Consider the following 22,025-nt stretch of genomic DNA (forward strand, 5'->3'; position numbering starts at 1 on the left):
TCCTGAAACGAAAAGTCATTTAATAAAGAGCGTTCAACAGCAACTCATGATGGCATAGGGAAATCTTGATAGTCTTTAGACATGGCATAACATTGACAAATCAAAAAAGCATTGTGGTATAGTTTGAAATCAGGAAATCAAACACCACCCTTTGATTTTGGGCGAATTAATTTACAAAGGGCAATACGAACACGATTATTGTTCCATAGAAAGTTAGTACATAAAGAATTAATCTGTGAAAAATGATAATTAGGAATTTTAAAAGGTAACATTAAAAGTATAAATAACACCTGGGGAACAATCATAATTTTGATTGTGTCCAGTCAGCCCCACCAGGATAAAAATAATGGGGACCAGGAAGATAACAAATTAGTGAGTTTAAGTTTTAAGGCAGTAAAATTATGGGATGGAGTGTCAGGAATTTTTGAGGAAAACCATGTTCCTAAGTATTTCATCTTTTGGGGGCACCAAGTAAAATTGGTTGAGTCCAACATATAGCAGTAGCATGTTGAATTTGAAGGTAAAATCTCAGTTTTGGAAAAATGATGTTTGTAACCAGAGACATTGGAAAACAAAGCAATCTCTTGTAGAAAAGGGGAAAGGGATTTGCAAGGACTGGACATGTAAATAAGAATATCGTCTGCATAGGCAGAAAGTTTAATTTGGTGGGAGTTATGTTTAAAACCAGTATTATTAGGGTTATGGTAATTCGTTCGAGAAAGGGTTCTAAGCAGAGGAGGAAAAGTAGTGGAGAAAGGGGGCAGCCCTGATGGGTACCTCTTTGTAGATGAAAATATGAAGAAACAAATACACGAGTGCGTGGAGCAGTATATAGTAATTTAATATATGACATAAACCTTTGAAACTAAACCATTGAAGAATGTGAAGTATGAATTGCCAATTTATTCGGTCAAAAGCTTTTTCAGCATCAAGTGATAGGGCAGCTAGAGGAGAAAGTACTTCTTTCCAAAAGCAAGAATATTAGAGAAAATTCTGGCATTGTCGGAGGCAAGGTGGCCTTTAACAAATCCAGCCTGATCTGGGTTGATGAAAAGAGGGATAATCTTTTCTAAGCGGAAAGCCAAAATCTTTGCAAACATTTTACAATCATAATTGATTAGGGAGATGGGGCGAAAATCTTTACAAAAGGAAGAATCCTTGTCTGGTTTGGGGATGACGATAATAAGGGCATCTAAGAAAGAACCACAGGCTTTAGAGTTGGATAGGAATGAATTAAAAAGATCTAATAATTTTGGTGCAAAAATTGAGGAAAAGGCTAAAAATAATTCAATTTAGAAGCCATCTGGTCCCGGCGCTTTGGACTTTTTTAAAGAATTGAAAGCATTGGTTATCTCTTGAAGGGAAATATAATTTTCAAGAGGTAAAAAAGTATCAGGGAGATAGTGAGGTTTGGGGATACCTTGGAAAAAAGTTATAAAAAAAAACTTCAGAAGGATTGATATCCTCTGTGTATAAAAGATTATAATAGGACTGAAATGTGTCTACAATGTCTAAATCAGAGGAGAGATATTTATTGGTTTTCTCTGAGTGGATAGGCCCAATATTTTTACGTTCTGATTTGGTTTTTAAATAACTTGCTAACATCTTCCCAGCTTTGTTCTGGCCACCATGAAATTTTGATTTAATCTTAAGAAGAATATTACAGGCATCCACAGTGGCAATTTTATTCAAGGTCGATTTGGCTGCAATCAAGTCGTGTAAAGTGGAGGAAGACTTAGAGAAAAAATAATTATGTTCCAGGGTTTTGATTTGCTGAAGAGTTTCCTGATATTTAGCATTCAGTAATGTTTTCTTCTTTGAAGAGTAAGCAATAGTAAAGGCTCTAAATGCTGCTTTGAATGCATCCCAGTTGTTATGGACTGAGGTGTCTAACGGTGTGTTGAAATGAAAAAAATTATTAATAAAGGAGGTCGCTTCGGTGATGAAGGTTTAATCTGAAAGAAGGTGATTGTTAAAACACCAACTGCCTTGTTTGCAGTTAGTAAGGGACAATTCAAATGAAGCAGACTTGGGAGCATGGTCAGAAATAAAAATAGATCCAATTTCAGAGGAATGGATAGAGGGGAAAAATTATTTAGAAGCCAACATATAATCAATACGAGACATAGTATGTTGGACAGGTGAAAAGCAAGTAAATTCAGAAGTATCTGGATTACATGTTTTCCATACATCAAACAAAGGACGAGAGGTGATGGCAGACTGAAATGACTTGTGACTCTTATCAGGCTTAAATTTACATTTAGATTTTTTATCCGAGAAGGGATCCAGCCAATTATTAAAGTCGCCACCAACAATTATATTGGGATTAGAAATAGAAGATAGTTTCAATTTATTACAAATCCAAAACTGTGGGTCGGGTTTGACAGGACCATAAATATTAAAGAAAGTGACTTGTGTTTTATAAATAATAGTATCAACCAAAACCCATCGTCCACTGGAATCACATTCTGTTGATAGTACTTGTGCATTAATAGATTTATGAAATAAAATAGCAACACCACCCTGACGATCAAGAGCAGGAGAAAAAACTATTTGATTGACCCAATGACATTTAAGCTTAAGAGATTCCACATCAAATTCAAATTCAAAATAGTCTTTATTCGATATTTTTCAATCATAAAAGACATTTACATATTTACCCCCCACATAACAAATAGTAAGATCCATAATTAATCATTTCAACTTTATCTAAAAAGAGTATAAACTAGCTCATCAATGTGCTTTTAGAAGGAATCCATTATTACAGTCTTTAAATATATTATATTAAAAGAAATAAAATAGATAAAACAGTATTAAAAAGAAATTCATTTGATGCTAAAAACTTCAATCTTTTAGTAAATTTTTACAAAGTCAAGTTGCAACATATAACATCGGACCCAGGGATTATTGCAAACTCATTTTACGGGCCCGGATTATCCACATCCAGTGAAAGAATTTAGACATGGCTATAACAACTGGCTGAGAGGTATCAGTTCTTAAAATCCTAATGGCCTCACTAGCAGTTTTGAGGCCTAACTGAACACAAATCGGTTTTAGCCAGGATTTTCTAGGTGCGTTGTATTCTGGGCAGGCAAACAATACATGCCCAATATCTTCCTTTTGTTCAGGACAAAAGGGACACACCGAACTTTGGTTCCCACGCCATTTCACAGTTAGAGCATTTAGTGGTAATGTCCCCACCCTCATTTGATGGTACTTCTTCCGGTCTCCCGGAATGGTAATCCAATCCCAATAGGGTTCTAGGGCCGGTACATGCTTGAGTTTTAAAAAGTCGTTTGTAAAAGATGGTTCACTGCAGCGACCAAAACTCTTTGCCCCAACCATGTTCCAGTACAAATCACGAAGTGTTTTCTTAGGTGGGAAAACATTCCTCACAGGGTCGTCCCATAGTGAAGGTAAGCCCATAGCCATATAAATTGCTTTCACCTCCCTCAGCCATGATATTTTATGAGCTTTGTCCGAGGCTCTAACCTCGAGGAAGCCCTGAGCATACTGGGAGAGTTCCGGGGTTACCCATAATCTCCTCCAGTAAGCAACCGATCTGTATTTGGCCATATCCTCAAAAATATGAGTCCCTAGATCGTAATGGAGAGGTATCAGGGGAGTGGATGCCGGTAGGCCAGTTATGTTGCGCAGAAATTTATTTTGGGCAACCATCAACTTAGTAAGGTTACTAGGCCCCCAGAGTTCAGCCCCATAAAGGACCGCTGCTCCAACCTTAGCATTGTAAATCTTTAAAACCGGGGTAATTGGCCTAGTGTGTGACGAGTAAAATTCCTTGGTGAGTGCTCCTGTCAATTGTGCATGCCTCGTGACCAGCTGGTTGGTGTGCTGTTTCCAATCTAACTTGGATGACAGGGTGATACCCAAGTAATTAAAGACTTGGGTCTGATCCAGTTGTACCCCGTCCATAACCGCCTTCCCTCTTACAAGTTTCTGTTTGTGTAAGACCATGAATTTTGTTTTTGCTGTGTTAATAACAAGACCATGATCTATACAGAACACTTCGAAAACTCCAATTGCCTTCTGGAGACCCTGTTGTGTCTTCGAAATTAATAGCGTGTCATCCGCAAACATCAACAGGGGGATCAGCTTTCCGGCCAACTTAGGTGCGTCGGTCGGTTGTTGTTCAAAGTAGCTGATCACCCTATTGATGTACAACGAAAAGAGGGTTGGGGCTAGTACACATCCTTGGTGTACTCCCCTTGCAATGGGGAATTTGTCGGTTACGCTACCCTGCTGGTTCCATCGGACTTGAGCAAAATTATCCTCGTGCAATCTAATTAGTAACGACAGAATATCTGCTGGAATACCCTGTTCTTGTAGGGATTTCCACAGTTTAGCACGAGGGACCAGGTCAAATGCTGATTTAAGATCAACAAAGGCTGCAAAAAGCATGCCCCCCCCAAGTAGCACTACACGCCAATATAATAAAACGAATCTAAAAACTTGATCGATGGTACTAGTATGACTGCGAAACCCTGCCTGCAGGGGCGATAGAATGTCATTTTCATCTATCCAGCCATGAATACGCTTCAGCAGAAGCCTCGCCACTACCTTTTGTATGCATGCGATAAGGCTGATAGGCCTATAATTGCCTGGATCCGAGCACTCCCCTTTTTTAAAGATTGAGATAATCTCGGCTCCCTTCCAGGACTCTTGAATAGGCGAACCCTTCGCAATGCCATTGGCTAGCAACTGGATATAGGAAGCCCAGAGGTCCTTGTCATGCATAAATAGATCTGCAGGAACAGAATCCAAGCCTGGGACCCTCGCTTTTGGGATGTTGTTCAAAGTCTTCAGAACATCACCTTTAGTAAAGGATAGGTGGCTGGCACTCACAGTTGTATTCAAAAGTGCATCGCGCCCATCTTCATCTCCATCCTCAGGAGCGAACTGTGACGCGTAATGGGAAACCCAAGCGTCTGGTGACACATGATTCGTGGGTTCACCTCTTTTTACCCCCCTTCCCCACTTGACCATATCCCAGAAGGATGACATAGATCTTTCTTTACTGGCTCTCAAAAGATCCCTCCAGTATCCATCATCCCAATCACTTTTTGCCCTGTATTGTGTTTTTTTATACACGACACGTGCTTCCTTTATCTTGGCTATGTCTTTAGTCTTTACTGCATCTGCCAAGGCCCTGTAAGCAACCCTGCAGGAATTATCGTACCATTGATCCTCCTTCCTTACAGGCCTACTCTGTCTTTTAATAACCTTTTTAACAAAGAAAAATCTCAGTTTGTTAAAAAGCATATCGTGGATCCTACTAACATTAGATACCGGAGCCTCCGCAGTGGAGTTACTCCTTAGGTCTGTAATGGCCTGGATGGTTAAGTCCCTCATCGCTGCAACACTATCTTCATTTGTTACACAGTTGGACCATCTGATTCTTCTGTGGTCATTCGAGAGGGCGATTTCCACACTGTCCCTCGGTCCCTCACTTTTGTGTAGATCAAACAACCTAAATAACAAGATGAGCGGGTCATGACCACTTTCAGCCTGTGGCTCTATCCACATATCATCTACACTCGACCAATTCTCCTTATTAGTGAGAATATAATCAATACGGCTATGTGCTGTGCCATTATTAAAAGTAGGGGCACCCTGTTTGTCAGAACCCGTTCTACCATTAGTGGCCCTTAGGCCGTGCTCCACACACAGTACTTTGCATTGCAATGCGGCCTCTGACCATCTTTTAATAGGTAATAAGGACAGCTGGGGAATTTCCCAAATATAGTCCTCTTCCACCGTGAGGTCTATATCGTAGTTATCTAGGGGTTCAAAACAACAATTAAAATCACCAGCAATGATAACATTGCTGTTCAAACAGTGTTGCTTAAGAAGAATATCTAGCTGGTCAACTACCTCAGTAGGTTTACCGCCTGGAAGCCCCCTTGAGTAAATATTAAAAATAAAGAGGTCCTTGCAGTGTAATCGTTGGATTTTGACCAGCAAGATATCAGAGCTGTATGTAGCCAACTGGAGAACAGAGTACCCACTGTCCTGTTTTACCCATGTCACCAAGCCCCCCTTTGGCCTTTCCCGTAGGCTCGGTGTTGCTGAGATATAGAAGTGTAAGTATCCTTGCTTTGGTTCTGGTGCTACCTGCCAGGTTTCCTGGAGTAGGATTATATCCTTAGTGTCCAGGAAAGCTAGCCAATCCAAGGATGTTGCTTTGCTTTTTAAGCCTGCAACATTCCATGACACCAAGGTGAATTGAGCAGAAGCATTACCATTAGCTGGTTCCGTACTAGTGGGCTGACTAACCCTACACTCTTCGGATAAGATACTTTCACTCGAACTATTTTCTGTTACCACCAGATTTAAAGTTATTTTTGCATTTGCACTGGTGGTAGTATTATAAACAATTGGATCATTAGGGTCATTAGTTCCTTTTGAGGCCACTAGAGTATTTTGTTTGCTCGTTGTTTTTATCTGGGGCGTGGGAATATCACTTGCCGGGGTAAATGTCTGAGCTATACGATCTCCCACTTGATAATCACCATGTGATGTAGAGCATGCAATCTTACATCCCCTCTCAAGTCAGTCACAATCATTTAACCCCGATAAGATCCCAAATCTATTTCCCAAATCCATTCCCCATTCATTAGCTGGAGCCTTTGCTCCCCATCTATTTCTCACAGTCTCCCACACTGGCCCTGGGGTCTTGGGGAATGTTACGTTTTGCTGTTCACCATAGAAAAATTTTAGAGTGAGAGGGACAACAGTCCCACTTCTTCTTTGGGGCGGAAATATGTTAGTCAAGACATTAGGTAGGACAGCCGGATGGGAAAAAGTCACCGCTACACAGTCTCCTTTAAACCTTTTTGGTCGATTCCCAATCCAGGCAACCCTTTTCGCTGTCTTGATTTCACCCGCTAACTGCTGTTTCCCTCCTGGCGCCATCTGCATATTTCCTGTTAGCCAATGCAACGCCTTACTGGACAGTGATGCTGGAGATTCCAGTTGACCACTCGCCAGAGGTGGTACATTGGCCAACACCAGTACCACTGGAGAGGCTTCCACTATGAATTGGAGGGGGTCTATTTCTTGGCATAATACCGGGGGAATGTTTGGTATAGCCAAGCCACCATCAATGGGCGCAGGGTGGTTGTTAGTACTTGTTAGAACCTGAATCTGACCGATAGGTGGCATCGGCCCGCCCCCCTCCTCTGTTGCACTCACAGCATTCTCCCCAGTTACTTCTACCAGTTTCGTAACTAGTGTTGCTAGTTTATCAACCTCACCCACAACCTTACTCTGAGCCTCACCCATTTTTTTATCTCAGCGTTTAGTTTATCAATTTTGGCGACCATAGGTTTAATAATGGACTTAATTTTACATTCGAACATTTCGGCTATTCTGTGGAACAGCTCATCGTCCATAATGCGTTTTACACTGTCATCCCCATAGTCCACACTTTTAGCCTTGATTTTCCCAGGGGGTGATGCCCTTTTCCTCCTTAGACCTGATCGTAGACCAGCTCTTTTTGGCTGAGTCTTTCTACATGTTCTAGCTGGTCGGGTTTCCTGTTCTGATGAGGAAGGATCTTCATCTGTGGTTTGGACACGTGTCTCGAAATCAGAGTCAGCGTCATTTTCAGGGTCAATTACGATAGGGTGTTCAGAATCGGCCGCCGGTAGAATATTTTGGTCAAAGTTACCCCCAGCATGTGCGTTGGTATCCATTAGGTCAATGAGAGCATCCAACGATGGAATTTCTACCTGTGAGGATGCTTGAGTTGGACTAATGGGTTGGAGAACAGGCGACTGGCTTAGTCCCAGTGACTGTCTCCTTTCACTGTTTATTTTCGTAACCACCTGGACCATATAGTTATCTATAGTGTTAGGAGCAGTAGTTGGGGCTCCTTTTTTAGGCATAACGAACACTTGGCAAGTAAACGCACAGAGTTAGTATATAGAGTCACAAGTTTCAACAATAGTAAGGGTGAGTAAGGATGAGGACAATGAATGTTCAGCTTAAAATCCCATATACCTTTACATAAGAGAATAGTGGGTGCTTTCCTTACTTCTGAGGCATGGAGAGGGGCCCAGTCCAGTCGCGGCCAGTCTCGGACTGTCTAAGACTGTCCGCCCTTTGTCCGGGCTTCATCCGGGCGTCCCGCGAGGCGGGGCTGGTGATAGTTTTATGCGCCTCCTGGCGCTTGGTGGTAACGCGGTGAACCTCAAGGGCTGCTGGACAATGGAGTCCGCCCCTCGCCGGTCTCCTCACAGCGGCCCCGCTCTAAGTTGTCAAAGCGGCAGGGCGGCGGGAGGCAGGCAGAAGGTCCGTGGGCAGAAGGCAGAAGGCTGGAAGCAAGTCCTCACGAGAGTTTGGCAGCCAGAACAAAGGCAGTGATAGTCCCCCGCTCAGTGGGGCTGGTGATAGTTTTATGCGCCTCCTGGCGCTTGGTGGTAACGCGGTGAACCTCAAGGGCTGCTGGACAATGGAGTCCACCCCTCGCCGGTCTCCTCACAGCGGCCCCGCTCTAAGTTGTCAAAGCGGCAGGGCGGCGGGAGGCAGGCGGAAGGTCCGTGGGCAGAAGGCAGAAGGCTGGAAGCAAGTCCTCACAAGCGTTTGGCAGTCAGAACAATGGCAGTGATTCCACATCATTACAATAAGTTTCCTGTAAAAAAGCAACATGAGTATTGATAAATGAGACAATACCATTTGACGCTTGACAGGAAGACCTAGACCACGCACATTCCACGAGACAACGTTAAACATGTTGATGGGTGAGGGGGAACATATGGAAACAGGAACAATAAGCTGAAAGATCAACAAAAAAGAAGAAGAAACAACATTTATCAAATGATGAAAAAAAGACACACAACGAAATAAAACGGTAATTAAGAACAGAAGAATAAAAGTAAAGCAAGACACTCATAGAGGCAATAAAGTAATAATAAAAAGCCGAGAGGGAAAACAGCCAAGGAACAAATAGAGAGGAGGAGAAGGTGAAGAAAAAGAGAGAAAAGTTAAGTAAGTAAACAGATCAAGGAGAAGAATCCAGATCTGAAGAGAGATAGGTAACCGATATAAGAGGAGCATGGTGACACCGAAGACAAGGGCGGTGGTGAAACAGATAGGTATTAAAATGCCTCAAAGAAATAAAGAAATAAACACATAATAGGAGACATAAAGTAAAAAAGAGGAAAAGTGAGATAATAGAAATAAGACGTAAAAGGAGTAAAAGGTAAGTGAGCATAAGAAAAAATAGAGGAAGATAAAAGAAGAGAAAAACGAGTAATGGATAAACAAGATCAATATATATTCGAAGAACAGTATCAACCAATTAACTGTGAAAAAATTAAGCGTTAGTTTTCAAGTTAGAAGAACAATAACAACCATTTAACTAAAGAAAAATCAAGGATTAGTGTCCATGTTCTGAGAGGAGATACTGTTTAGAAAGAGCTTGAGTTTTTCAGGATTGTCAAAAGAACGTGAGCGACCCTCATGAGTGATTTTGCAGAGGCAAGGATGGAGAATGCCATACTGAATGTTCAAATGTCTCATCTGACGGCGAAGGGCTAGAAATTCTTTACGGTGAGCATTCGTTGCATTGGAGACATCTTGTGATGTGAATATATTATGACCTGACCAAATGTGACGTTATTTAAGTTTAACAGCCTTCAGAACCTGCATAAGTTCAGTAAATTCCAGAAATAGCATGATGATACCACGCGGCTTGTTTGAATTAGGGTTAAGATGACCCAGATGATGAGGACGCTGTATATTGAGAGGTGAGGAGGATTGAAGGTCTAAGAGATCTGGGAGGAATTTCTGCAAAAAGGATAACATTTCCGGGCCCTCAATATTTTCCGGAAGACCATGAAGGTGAAGATTATTCCTCCGATTGCGATTTTCAAGATCTTTGGTGTGGAGTTTTAGCTTGTGGATCTCCTGCTCAAGTACAGGAATTTTTGTGGAAATATCCTGAAGTTCTCCCACACGTTGTTCAGCTTCTAACACCTTTCCCTCCATGACAATCCATCAGTCTATTTATTTTAATTTTTCATTGGTAGTAGACATAAAAGGTTGAAGACCACGTACCTCATCTAAAATAGAGTCAAGAACCGGATATTGTGAGGAGAGAATAGGAGAAGGCGGATCATTTTTGTGCCTTTTTGGTTTTGCGTCTGAGGAGGATGGTTTAGAAGTGGTATGAGGGTCGCTGGCCAACTTAGCTTGTCGGAGAGGACGATGAACAGTAAATAGAATAGGATGAATCCGGCCCATATGCCAGTAGAGAAGGAGGTGGGAATAATGAACACCCAAAGGAGATAATCAGAACCAAATATGGGAGCAGAAGTAATGTATATTAGTCATTTAAAATTTGGTCTTCAATATGCACCCCAAGGAGAAAAGGAATCGCCACCTCAAAAGTGACCAATATCCGCCTAAAAAGAGGTGCACCTCTTCATCATCCAACTCTCAAAGATAAAAGACTCCCTCAGTGCGCAATAATGAGGAGTGAACAGTTTATAATATAAATAGTATAGAGCAACTCAAGCTCTCATAAGGTGTGATAAAATGAGAGGAAGGCACAACCCTCAGCTCATCATGATATAAGATGCAGGCAGGAAAAAAATATGATGAAATCACTTATATAGCAAAAGTCAAACTAGAAAGGCATATTAAAACAATTGGATGCTCAATTTTGAATAAAAAAACGGTAGGTGCTCGTGTTTTTGTGAGGAGATTATCACCGCCGTGGCGCCTGAGGCCAAGAACAATGCTGGAAATGCCATTTGCGGCATGACGACTCACCGCTACATTACGGAAGTGGGAACGCCTTCCAAACTTGAAAACTCCCCATCTGGAGGCACACTTGAAGCAAGGAAGCACTGCTTCCAACAGAGCTCACGTATAAACCGCCATTTTGCTATGACATCCAAGCCACGTCCGCAATATCTGAGACTTCTAACAGTGTGGTTTCCATACTAAAGCCCGGACAGAAGCCTGATTGCATGGGATGGAGAACAGCATTCTGTTTGAGATAAGCAGAACGTGGTTTATTTAATAATCTTTCCAGATTTCTCAAAAAGACGGTAACAGGGTGATAGGACGAAGTTTGCCAAATTGGCCTAATCTGCTAGAGGTTTCTTTAATAAAGGAATCCGCTTCGAATGCTTCCAGCCACTAGGCACTGTAGCTGAATTCATGGATAGATTTAAAAACTGGTTAAGAAAAAGATTGATATCTGTACAATTGGCAGCAAGCAATTATATGGGGGACAAGGATCATCTGGAGATCCAGATTACTGGCTCTCAAGACCTGAGTGATTCGTCCAGTAAAATCAAGAAAAAAATTCCTGTAACATAAGTCTATGGGATGGCATTGTTTCTGCCTGCGATGTCATGGTATCACCAATCTTCAGCTGAGCCAAGTCCCTAAGATGTGAGGCATCTACAATGGCTTGAAATTTTGTGTAGAAAAAATCTGACCATTGTGTACATAACCCGAATGAAGGAGTTAAAGGTTGAAGCAAAGTGTATGGGTGTGTGCACTTTTGTACAATTTTGAAAAATTCTCCAGGCTTGTTTTGGGATTTCATTTGTCAATCTGACCTGAAAAGAAGTCAGACTGAGCCTTCTTAATTGCACGATGGTAAATGTTCAGGTCTTGCTTATAAAGCACTTTATCATTGGGAAGGAAGTGGCGTCTCCAGTCCCTTTTCAATTTCGTACAACATTTGTGAAGAGCTTTTAGCTCCTCATTAAACCAGGGAGTTGACTGTCTTTTCCCTGAGGAATTGACATCTCTATATTTGATAGGGGTGACATGATTAGCTGCCTGTGTGAGCCAAGAATATGCTGCTATTATATAAGACTCCATATCCCCCATTATAGATGGGGTGTATAATCAGTGGCGGCTCACAGAGGGAGTGCTGCAGGCAGTGGGGTGGGACGGGGTGGGAGAGGGGCATGGTGGGGGTAGTGGAGTTAGACATACAACAGAATGGAGTAAGGTAAGTAAATAAATGAATTAAACTATTTATCTTGCACTCGCTGCATCGCCGAGTTGGCGATGCAGCGAGCGCAAGGTAAATAGTTTTATTTATTTATTTACTTACCTTACTCCATGCCGTCGTAGGTACGACTCCACTATCCCCCCACCTTGCCCCTCTTCCGCCCCACCCCACCCCACTGCCCAGCAGCACTCCCTCGGCGAGCGGCCACTGGGTGTATTTACTCAAAACAAGACTAACCTCTGAAGAGGAGGCAGTGGCCCATCTACAAAAATGAACTGAGGAACATAACCTGTGACCACGTGGGCCAAAATCCAGTGACCACTGGAACTGGATAAGAGCGTGGTCCGACCAGGTCAGGGAACTAATATCCCTGTACTGAGACCCGGATTTTAGAAAATATGAAAGCTAATGTGTGCCGAGCAGTGTGCATAGGCTGAGTCACAAACTGCCCCGTGTCTGAAGAAGCAAATAACTCCAAAAGAAATTGCCCATACTTGTCCGACAAATCGTCCACATGAATATATGGGTCTCCAAGAACTGTAAAATTTGAGTATTCCAACATATTCTTTTACAATAATTTATCCAGAGAGAATACAAACTCCCCTACACACCTGCCAAAGTTTTATTAGCAAACAGTTGGATACAAAAACCCATGGTCTCAGCCCCTGAAAGCTCCTTTGTGTCAAAGTAACACAACTGAGCGACTGTTTAAATATTATTGGGATACCACCCCCTTTCTTTCCCACTCTGTCAAGATGTAGTCAGGCATGGGCGAATTTTGCGGATCTCGCGTTCGCGAATTTTGCGGATTTGCGGATTCGCAATCCGCAAAATCCGCGAATTCCCGCGAATTTGCGGATTTTTTTTTTGTTTTTGTGTTCGCCCGTGTTTCTGCCAGTTCGCGAGGGTTTTTACAATTTCGCAATTTGCGAACTTACCTGTCGGGTCGCAAGTTTTGCGAACTTGTTGTTTCTACATGTCCAGCCTGTTTGGGACACTCTTCTTCATCACTGCCACTCTCTGTCACCACTGCCACTCTCTGACTACTCATGCCACCCTCTGGCCCACCCATGCCACCCTCTGTTTCATCACCACACCCTCTGGTTGTCCAGTGTACATTATTTTCGGCAAAGCAAAGCACACCTTCCCTGCCTCAAGTGACCTGAATTAATTTGGGGCTGATTAATGTGTCACAGAATATTTTTTTAGCTGGCACCTGCTTCCTTAGTGCGCCCTGATTAGTGATCTTTTGCACTTGCTAAGTGCTTTCATTGTTGCAAAATTAGTTACAACACCTGCCCTGCCCCAACTGACAATAATGAATTAGGGGCTAATTAATGTGTCACTGAAAGAATTTAAAGTTCCAGCCTGGCACCTGCTTGTCTGCTCCTTTAGCTGTAAATCAGGACCTTTGTGGCATACAGTTAAGGTCAGAGCAGGGTCACACAATAGTTGCAAGCAGGCAACCGAATTCTGGAGGGCCCCCTCAGGAAGCAATACAAAGAATCGTTACAAATCATGAGGTTGACCTTTTGCACCTGCTCATTGCTTTTGCTTTTGCTGAAATCGTTTTGCGGTTTTTTTCGCGCTATTCGCGGGGCGCGGCGTCGTGCGAAACCGACCGCGGAAGCCGCCAATTCGTGCGAATGAGCATTTTATTTTTTTGCGGCTTGTTGTTTCGCGAGTTTTTTTGCAGTATTCGCGAGCCGCTTGCAGCGCAACACGCGAATTTACCCCAAGGTCGAGTACGGGCGCGGCCATTTTGTTTGCGTGACGTATTTCCGTTTCCGCCCGCTATGTATAATCTCGCGCAGTAAGCGCATTGCGAGTAGAGGTTCGCACGAGATCGCGCGGGAAATCTAGAGGTTCGCACGAGATCGCGAGGAAAATCTCGCGCGAACTGACTTTCGCGCTCGGAAACGGGCGCCGGCCATCTTGTTTTTCATTCATTTCCTGTGTCTGGGCATGGTGTTTAATCCTCTTGATATCTTTCCCATCCTTTGCTTGTTTTCAGTTTTTTTTTTACGATTTTGCTTCTTATCTATCCCTCTCTTTTCCTAGCTGTATATTTTTGTCTTTTCTGCTATTTTTCTTTACTTTTAAACTACTTTTGTAAACTCTTTTCTTTTCTTCTTCCCTATCCTATTCTTTCTTAATTTTCTACTTCTTCCTACCTTACCTGCCCAGACCATGGTCAAGCCAGGCGCCGTGAAGCTGCCCAGGCACTTGAGGGCCGCAGCGGCGGCGGGGAGTAGTGCTGGACCCAGTGGCAGGACAGCAGGCGTGAGATCGAGGGGGGAGCAGGTGACGCGCCGGGAGATATTCAGCCCGGAGGAAGTGGGCGCGCTGGTCTACTTCGTCCAGCGCCGCCTGCCCAGGACCATCGCGGGAGGCGGCAGGATCGCGGCCGGCGGCTATAACATGCGGGAGCGCCGGAAGCGGTGGGAGAAGGTGTGCTGGGCCATATCCCACCTCTACGGGGTCCAGCGCACCTACAGCCAGGTCACCCATCGCTGGACGGACCTCCTGGACCGCGAGCGCGACCTGCTGGACCAGCTCGGCTTGGAGATCCCCGGGCTTGGTGAGTAGTAGTAGCCATTGGCATTTAATCACTCACTACTATGATGTTTTCTCCTGCTCTGTGTTGTTGTATTGCAAATATTTGTTTTTTACATGGAGCAAGCCAATAATGCCGCTGATGACGATTACATTGTAGTTAAATTATATTTCAAAATCTTCTGTGCATTTCAGGTGCACTGCTCTCCTTCTCAGTGGGGTTGCTACTATGCTTATTTGTTTTCTATTTCGTGGTCTCATTGGCCTGAGTAACTATTATGTATGAGTGTACTTAACAGAACTGCGTAATGCTAGACACTAGGGGGCAGATTACATTTACAAGCCCCTTGCGCCACGTTTACGTTGCCTTGCGTGACGCAACAGCGGCGTAAACGTGCCGCATCCCTGCAAGTCATTTACAGCATGACGCATCTAGGGAGATGCGTCACGTTATAAAGCCATGGGCCTGCACCACAATGGGTGCGTTCCTAGTACGCAGGGTGGGCGGTCCAGCGGCTGTGCGCCTCGCAAAATTGCCTGCGTGAAATCTACAAGATTTAACGCAGGCACTTCTGCGACGCTGCTACGTCAATTCAATTCCTTATGTCTGCTCGAAGCAGGCGAAAGGACTGACACAGCATGTAAAGTATTGGGTGGCCCTGAGCATTACTGGAGTTGCATTGCGTTGGCGACGTGACTCCAGCGATGCGCCGCTCTTACGTGACGAGATGCGTCACGCAAGTGCCTACCCTTGCGCCAGGGCGCGCCGCATTGTAAATGAGGCACATCTGCCGTGTCGCAAGGGTAGTTTTGCGTGACGCATTTGATCTGGCGCATCTCTGGAGATGCGCCAGAACGCGTAAGTAAGTATGCCCCTAAGGGGCAGAATTGCAATTACCGTCGCATCCCTGCAAAGTAGCAGGGATGCGCCATTAATTGTGCGGCCCGCTACCACCACCAAACATGGTGCGCCGTATTTGCAATGCGGCTCCCCATGGGCCCAAAACGTCACCGAAGCTTTACTGCTGGAGTTGCGTCGCAACGATGGCGCAGCTCCATCAATGCTCTGGGGTACCCTATCTCCCCAATGCTGGGTCAAGCCGTACGTCTGCTTCAAGCAGGTGCAGGGTTTGTGTGACGCATCATTGTCCTAAAGGTGACTGATTGATATTTTGTAGATTTCCCTCAGCCACTATTAGGATGTGTTCCAGCGCAGGAATGCCCTCCCTTGCGCCGGAACGCCCCCTGATGGCGCAGGGCTTTATAACGGGATGCATCTCCCAAATGCGTCACGTTGTTATAATATTATACGCCGCACCATGGCGCCCTTTTTTGTTTAGCTGCTGCGTCACAAAAGTCACGCAAGAACGGCGCAAAAGAGCCGCAAGGGCTTAAATCTGCCCCTTCCTTTGTAACCCTGACAATAAGAAAAATAGTGGCGGTGGATTGATAGTTTGACTATTTAAATGACTGGTAATGTAGCAGGCAACTGTTAGTGTTGTCACTGATCTGACTGAAATCACAATGGAGTTTGTCTGTCACTTTGCGTCTTGCCTGCGGACTGCTGCCTGCCAGTCCTAGGTGAACGTTTCAGTACTTTGTTTAGTGAGTTACGTGACTTTCGAAGTCACAGGTCCGCAAATAAATAAAAAGTAACCATAATCAATATAATTTCGCGGAAATATTTTGTTATTGTTCTTTTGAAATGTTTGATTTGGTTGACATTGACAAGCAACAATCATCCATGTTTTCTGTTCTTTCTTTCATGTTGTACGTCAGCTCCCCCCAGGGGCGAGAGGAGGACACAGGAGCAGCAGGCGGCGGATGCTGTTCATCAACAGGGCCAGGATCGGGCAGGCGAGGGCTCCTCTGCTGGCCCCAGTAAGTTTTCATTTTAGACTAGTACCTATTTTTCCTAGCGTTCCTCATTTGAATTTTTTCAAAATTGTCTTTGCTCTTCTTGTAGACTGTATCTAAATTCTTATCCTGCCTCTACTATGACTCCCTGTGGTATTACTAGATTATTCTTATTAGTCTGTCTGTGTAGCTAACTAAGATTGCACGGTTGGCGAAACTCCCATGATTCTAGTCAGCAATAGCTCTATCAACTTAGTGCAGTCCTCTGGGATTGTCCATAATGTCTTTTGAAGTGTTCTATCTGGACTCATGCTTGCAAAAATTGCAAAACCTTTCGTTCAGTCACTCTAGTCTGGAGGACCAAAAAACACAGATTGTATTTAAATTTAAAAGCTTTATTAAAAGTAAACACATTTATTAAAATGAAGTCATAATAAAACTAAACGTTTAACTGATAATGGAAAAGTGGTTAGTGCTGACGATTAATTGAAGACATTTCTTGTGGTCGAGCCGAGCTCTCACCTGGTTTCAACTTGATCTTGTTGTTAGAAGTCCATCTTCTGTCTGTGTGGAGAAAAATGGTGCGTGTTAAAAAATCAGCCTTCATCAGTTGTGCCAAAAAGTGCAGCAAGACAACCTTCCCTGGAAAAAGGGACATTTTTTTTAACTTTAACGTAGACAGTCACAAATTACATTGTTTTCACATGTCTTCATTCCTAGACCAAATACTAGTGACTAGTGAGTGCTTTATTCTAAGATTCTTAAATGTACTTTGTAGGTGGAACATCTGGTGGCGGGGCCAGTGTGGTGGTGGTGCTCGACACGGAGGCGGAGGGCAATTCAACATCAGGGGAGGAGGCGGCGGCGCCGGATGTGAGAGTTGAGACGGTGGTGGCGGCCAGAGGTAAGCTCTTATATATTCCTTACTTATTGAGATTGAAGACTAGCTGGGAAGGCAAGAATATGAGATGCATGGCTGGGTGAATGATGAAGCAATGATGGGTGGAAGGACAACAGCCTGGGTGGGTGACACAGAAACTGTATGTGTCCATATACCTGGATCATGCTACTATCTGACTCTTAGATAGCATATGTGTATCTAGAGCAGGGGTACTCCTAGTACGGCCCGCGGGCCGGTGGTGGCCCGGCAAGCCTTCGTTGGCGGTGCGCTGACCTTGCAGACAATCACTGCTCCCCCGGCCCCCACAGAGCAGAGGCTTTTTTGTATTTCACCTGTTAGCGCCCCTGCATCTCCACTCTGACAATCACTGCTCCCCCGGCCCCCACAGAGCAGAGTGGAGATGCAAGGCCACAAAGAGGTGAAATAGAACTAAGCCTCTGCTCTGTGGGGCCGGGCAAGCAGTGATTGTCAGGGTGGAGAAGCAGGGGCGCTAAAACAAACAAAGCCTCAATAATATGTTAATGGTCTTTTAAAGACCTGTTAAGTACTTTGGTGTTGTTGTCTGTGTGTGCGCGTTGAGGAAGCGGTCTCAACCCGGGCTGAAGGCTGACACAGATAGACACACACACAGTGAGATGACAGAGGGAGAGGGAGGGCAGGAGGGAGAGAGAGATGGAGGGAGGGCAGGAGGGACAGCAGGAGGGAGAGAGATGTATGTAAATGCTGGGTCTGGTGGCTCAGTGGATGAGGGCATCTGCTGCAGGGACCTGTGTGCAACCTCATGGTCACAAGTTATCGTTTTGCTTTAGCCCCGCCCCCTCTGACTCCGCCCCCACCAGTGCGGCCCTCGGCCCCAAACTACACTGTAAATGTAGCCCCTGAGAGAAAGTTTGTGAGTACCCATGATCTAGAGAGAGTAGACGGTCAGTGGATGAACTAAGTGTAACTTTGAAGAGCATGTAACACTAACACTGCACCCGCACGTCCGTTCCAGTGTAGGAAAGGCAAGGAAAAGAACTTTTAATTTTGTCCAAATACTACCATAAATAGTAGCAGTAGTTTGTATTGCAAGCACTGCATAGATCCGGTTATTATGGTGGCCACTCCCTACCTCTCTTAATAAGTTTAGTAGTACTCAGTCATTCATGTGTGGGTGTATCACTGCCTGTCACTCAATAAAAAGCAAAGCACCTAAAGTCATCCCATATATAAGCAAAAACATCCCATGTGAAGTGATAGATAATCAGATTATTTATCTTCTTCAATTTTCCATTTCTAGTACTCATTTCCACTGTAGGGTGAAAGTTAAATTAATTAAGCAGTAGCCCTTGAGTTGTAACAGAGTATTCTCAGTGCCACCCGTAATAGAAAAGTAAGAGATTCACCACCTGCATGTACTGGACGGGTACAGTAACGCAACGGCAACGCAAGTCTAGGTCACTCCTCATGGCGTGCGTCTCTTTTTCTCGGGTGCAAGTTTACCGCGCTGGCATTATGCCGGCTTGCAGAAAATAACGTACCAATTTTCCAAAACAAGAGACAAGAAGAAGAATAAGACTGGTGTACTTTCATAGTCGACTCCAATGGAAGTCCACAGTGCTCATAGAATTTGTTCCTTAAACTCCCACTAATGTTAGAGCAAGGATGAAGAAGTGTGAGGTTAGATAGATACTGGCCTCAATAGTTATGTAATGCGCTTGCAAGTTGCTAGTTGTACTGCAGCACACATTTCTGCTGAATGATTGAGTTAATCTTAAAGAGCATTGGTTACAGACTATGTCTTTCTTTCTTCATATAGGTTCTCCTTCCAAACGAACAAGGAGGAAGGAGCTGGCTAGAGCGGCCCGGCAACGGAGAATCGAGGCCACTGTTGCGGAATATCGGCGGCTGGTGGCCCTGGAGGACGTGGAAAGTGTGCGGTCGACAACAACGACAACGTCGTCCTCCGTGGCCTCACCGGCTGCCACCGTGACCCAGCACAGTGGTCCACCGAGACTGAGCCGGGCTGCCAAAGGCAAACGCCACCGCCGAGCAGCAAGGCCAACAGCTGCTTCTCACAGGCCTTGCACCTGCAAGGCAGTGAAGGCACGCCTGCGCCGCACCACCCTGATGGTGTCCCGCCTTCAGCAGGAGCTCGCCTTGCTCCGCGAGGAGCATGATGCCCTGGCCCAAAAAGTGAACAGCATCCACCCATAGTGTCCCTTGCCCCTTTTTTAGAGACTTTTGGGGGGTGGGAATTGGGAGTTGGGTTTTTGGGGACTTTTGAAGGACAATCGTTGGGGTTAGGGAGGGTCTTGCGGGAGATTATTTTGTTAGGGATATAAATATACTTTTTCAAACTTTATCTGAGCATACCTGTTTTTTACTGCTTGCCTGGTGGGTGGGGGTTTAACGTTGACTGTTTTCCTGAAAGTTTAGTTCCATTTTCTTCCTTTAAGTGTAAATGCCCAAATGTTTTCAACACTAAGTGCCTCTCACAGACTAAGTGAAGTGAATCCAAGAGTCCTAGGACTTTAGTAGTACTACCTTCAGGCTCTCGTCTCTCGTACTAATACTCCATTATACCCCCAAACCACCAAACGCTTATCTTACCTGTAATTTGTGTTTGAAAGTAGGGCTAGGCCCAGGGCTGGCTCCACGGGAAACACCGAATAACGTTGGCAATCTTGGTCGGATAAAATTTCCTCATAGCGGTGGTAGTAGTGGTGTGACACAGTGGCAGTTGCATGCCTATGAAAAAAAAGAAAATGAAATCTGGTTTGTCCTCCTGAGCAATTCAACGGTACAACTGAGAATATAGCAGGTGACAGAAGTACAGTAGAGCAGTGCCACATTGTAGCCTAACAAATGGTAAAGTATAACTACTAATTCGGTTGAAGTTCTTTCACATTAGCAATGGTTCTTTGTCAAGCAGAGTAAGAATATATCATCGACAACTGTGGAAAGAAAGAATGCGACAGTACAGGGCCTGTGTGGAATTATTGATAACTATATTCAACATAAGGTCTCTGTAGCCAGATACCCGAGAGCCTTGCTGGTCACTATAAATCCATTCACAACAACACTCAATGGGGTTGGTCTGGAAGGTGTCACGTTTACTCCCCGTGATCCAGTCGATGCAAATATGGTTCCACCTCCAAATGTCACCAACACCCAGAAGTGTAAACACAGGGTGTTCGAGGCATTAGGCGAGGGAGAAAAATAACAAACTAAAATAAAAAATGTGGGATGGGTAAAGGTAGGGTCAGCAGGGAAAGGATACCTGTAAGAGAAGACAAGACAGGCATCAGTGAAGTGATGTCCTAACATACAAGGGTACTCTCATATAGTCTCACTAAATAGTCTGCAAGTCTCCCGCCTACTCATGGGAAATGTAGTTTCATAGTACGGTAGGCGCTTAGGGGCTGCGTAACCTGACAGAAGGTATAGTAGATAGAAAAGGAGAAATTGCTTTTTTTCTAGGTGTCCCCTCACTCACCAGGGTTGCCCCTTGGTGACATGCTTCATCATTGGGGCCATCCCAGTCCTCTACGGCCTGGGGCGTGCTGCGACTTGCGAATTACGTAGGAGCACTTACAAATGACTATGTGTGGTGCAGATAGTGGAGTGGACTAAGTGATGTGTTAAGGGATCAATGTAGAAGCCGAGAGAGAGCAAAGAAATGCAGTCACAGTCAGAGAAAAAGGCAAGGGATACTGTATCTATGTGGTTGTAGTGGTCCTGTTGGAAGTGGTAAGTAAGTTGCCCGCAGAAAAAAAATCCTCCTATTAGCGGCACTCCTCCATTGCAGCCGACGCTTCGTCCACCGATGTTGGTCACCAGAAGACACCCTGTCCACTGCCTGCCTGATGCTGAATTGTGGCTCGCTACTGTGAAGCCTGACTCCATCCTTTTTTCCCCATTGCAGAGACTGAAACCCGGCCTGTAATTATTCAACGAAAAACAGGAAGTGATATAATATTACAACACCACTGATAAATAAATATAAGGTATGTAGGCTGTGGAGTGCAAAAAGTCACAATTTGTTTTTCCTAGTAGACAGACAGTACAATGTTTTTGAAAGTGCGTACTCTGAGTCACCTTTTGAAGGATAAGTAAGTATGGGCAAATTAATGTAGCGGATCTTGCCCCTCAAGCTAGGTGTACTGTAAACTGTGTTTTAGAACAAAAATAGATCTTCCTAGCAGTGCTCCCACCCAAAAAACGAGGCCTAGCAGAAAACTGGAGACAAAACTTACTTTGAAAGTAAAAGTAGGCCGAAGTACCCTAATTACCCATTACCCCCCGTGGATTGTATTCAAACCACTTGCAAGCAACCAAGCAAAAGTAGCCATAGCCAGCATCGCTCCAAGACTCGAAATCCCCCCCACTCAAACACATGCAATAGAAATACTGCTAACCCTAACGAACCCTAAGTTAAGAATAGTGGCAAAGGCTTTCTTTAACTATGCCAAATCCCCCCTTTCCCACCATGGATTTTCTTCAAATGACTTGCAACCAAAATTACACATTCTCACGAGTGCTCTAAGACCCCAGAACTCAGTTTGAAAAATCTAGAACACCCCGATACACATGCAATCCTGCTGCTAGGGCTAACCCTAACGAACCCTAAGTTACAAAAAGTGCCAAAACTAAAGGCTTTTCCGCGCGGATTTTGTCCCAACCACTTCTACCCGGTATTAGACCTTCCCAGGAATGCCCCAAGACCCG

General features: G+C 44.4%; 1 protein-coding gene across 2 annotated transcripts; it reads left to right on the forward strand.

Moving 5' to 3' along the window:
• Positions 1 to 16,331: 16,331 nt before the first annotated feature.
• On the forward strand, positions 16,332 to 20,044 carry LOC147698351 (uncharacterized). 2 transcript variants are annotated; one of them, XR_015299199.1, is made up of 3 exons: positions 16,332 to 16,438; positions 17,193 to 17,318; positions 19,114 to 20,044. XR_015299199.1 is itself a non-coding variant. In XM_086933431.1 (2 exons), exons 1-2 carry the CDS (start codon positions 17,180 to 17,182, stop codon positions 19,509 to 19,511), a joined length of 537 nt encoding a protein of 178 aa, XP_086789557.1. In that variant the 5' UTR covers positions 17,156 to 17,179; the 3' UTR covers positions 19,512 to 20,044. The 2 variants fall into 2 exon arrangements, 1 of the variants encoding a protein (XP_086789557.1); XM_086933431.1 differs by lacking the exon at positions 16,332 to 16,438 and having other exon boundaries at positions 17,156 to 17,318.
• Positions 20,045 to 22,025: the final 1,981 nt, after the last annotated feature.

The sequence above is a fragment of the Lissotriton vulgaris genome, chromosome 8 (assembly GCF_964263255.1).
Source record: "Lissotriton vulgaris chromosome 8, aLisVul1.2, whole genome shotgun sequence".
Lineage (NCBI taxonomy): Eukaryota > Metazoa > Chordata > Amphibia > Caudata > Salamandridae > Lissotriton > Lissotriton vulgaris.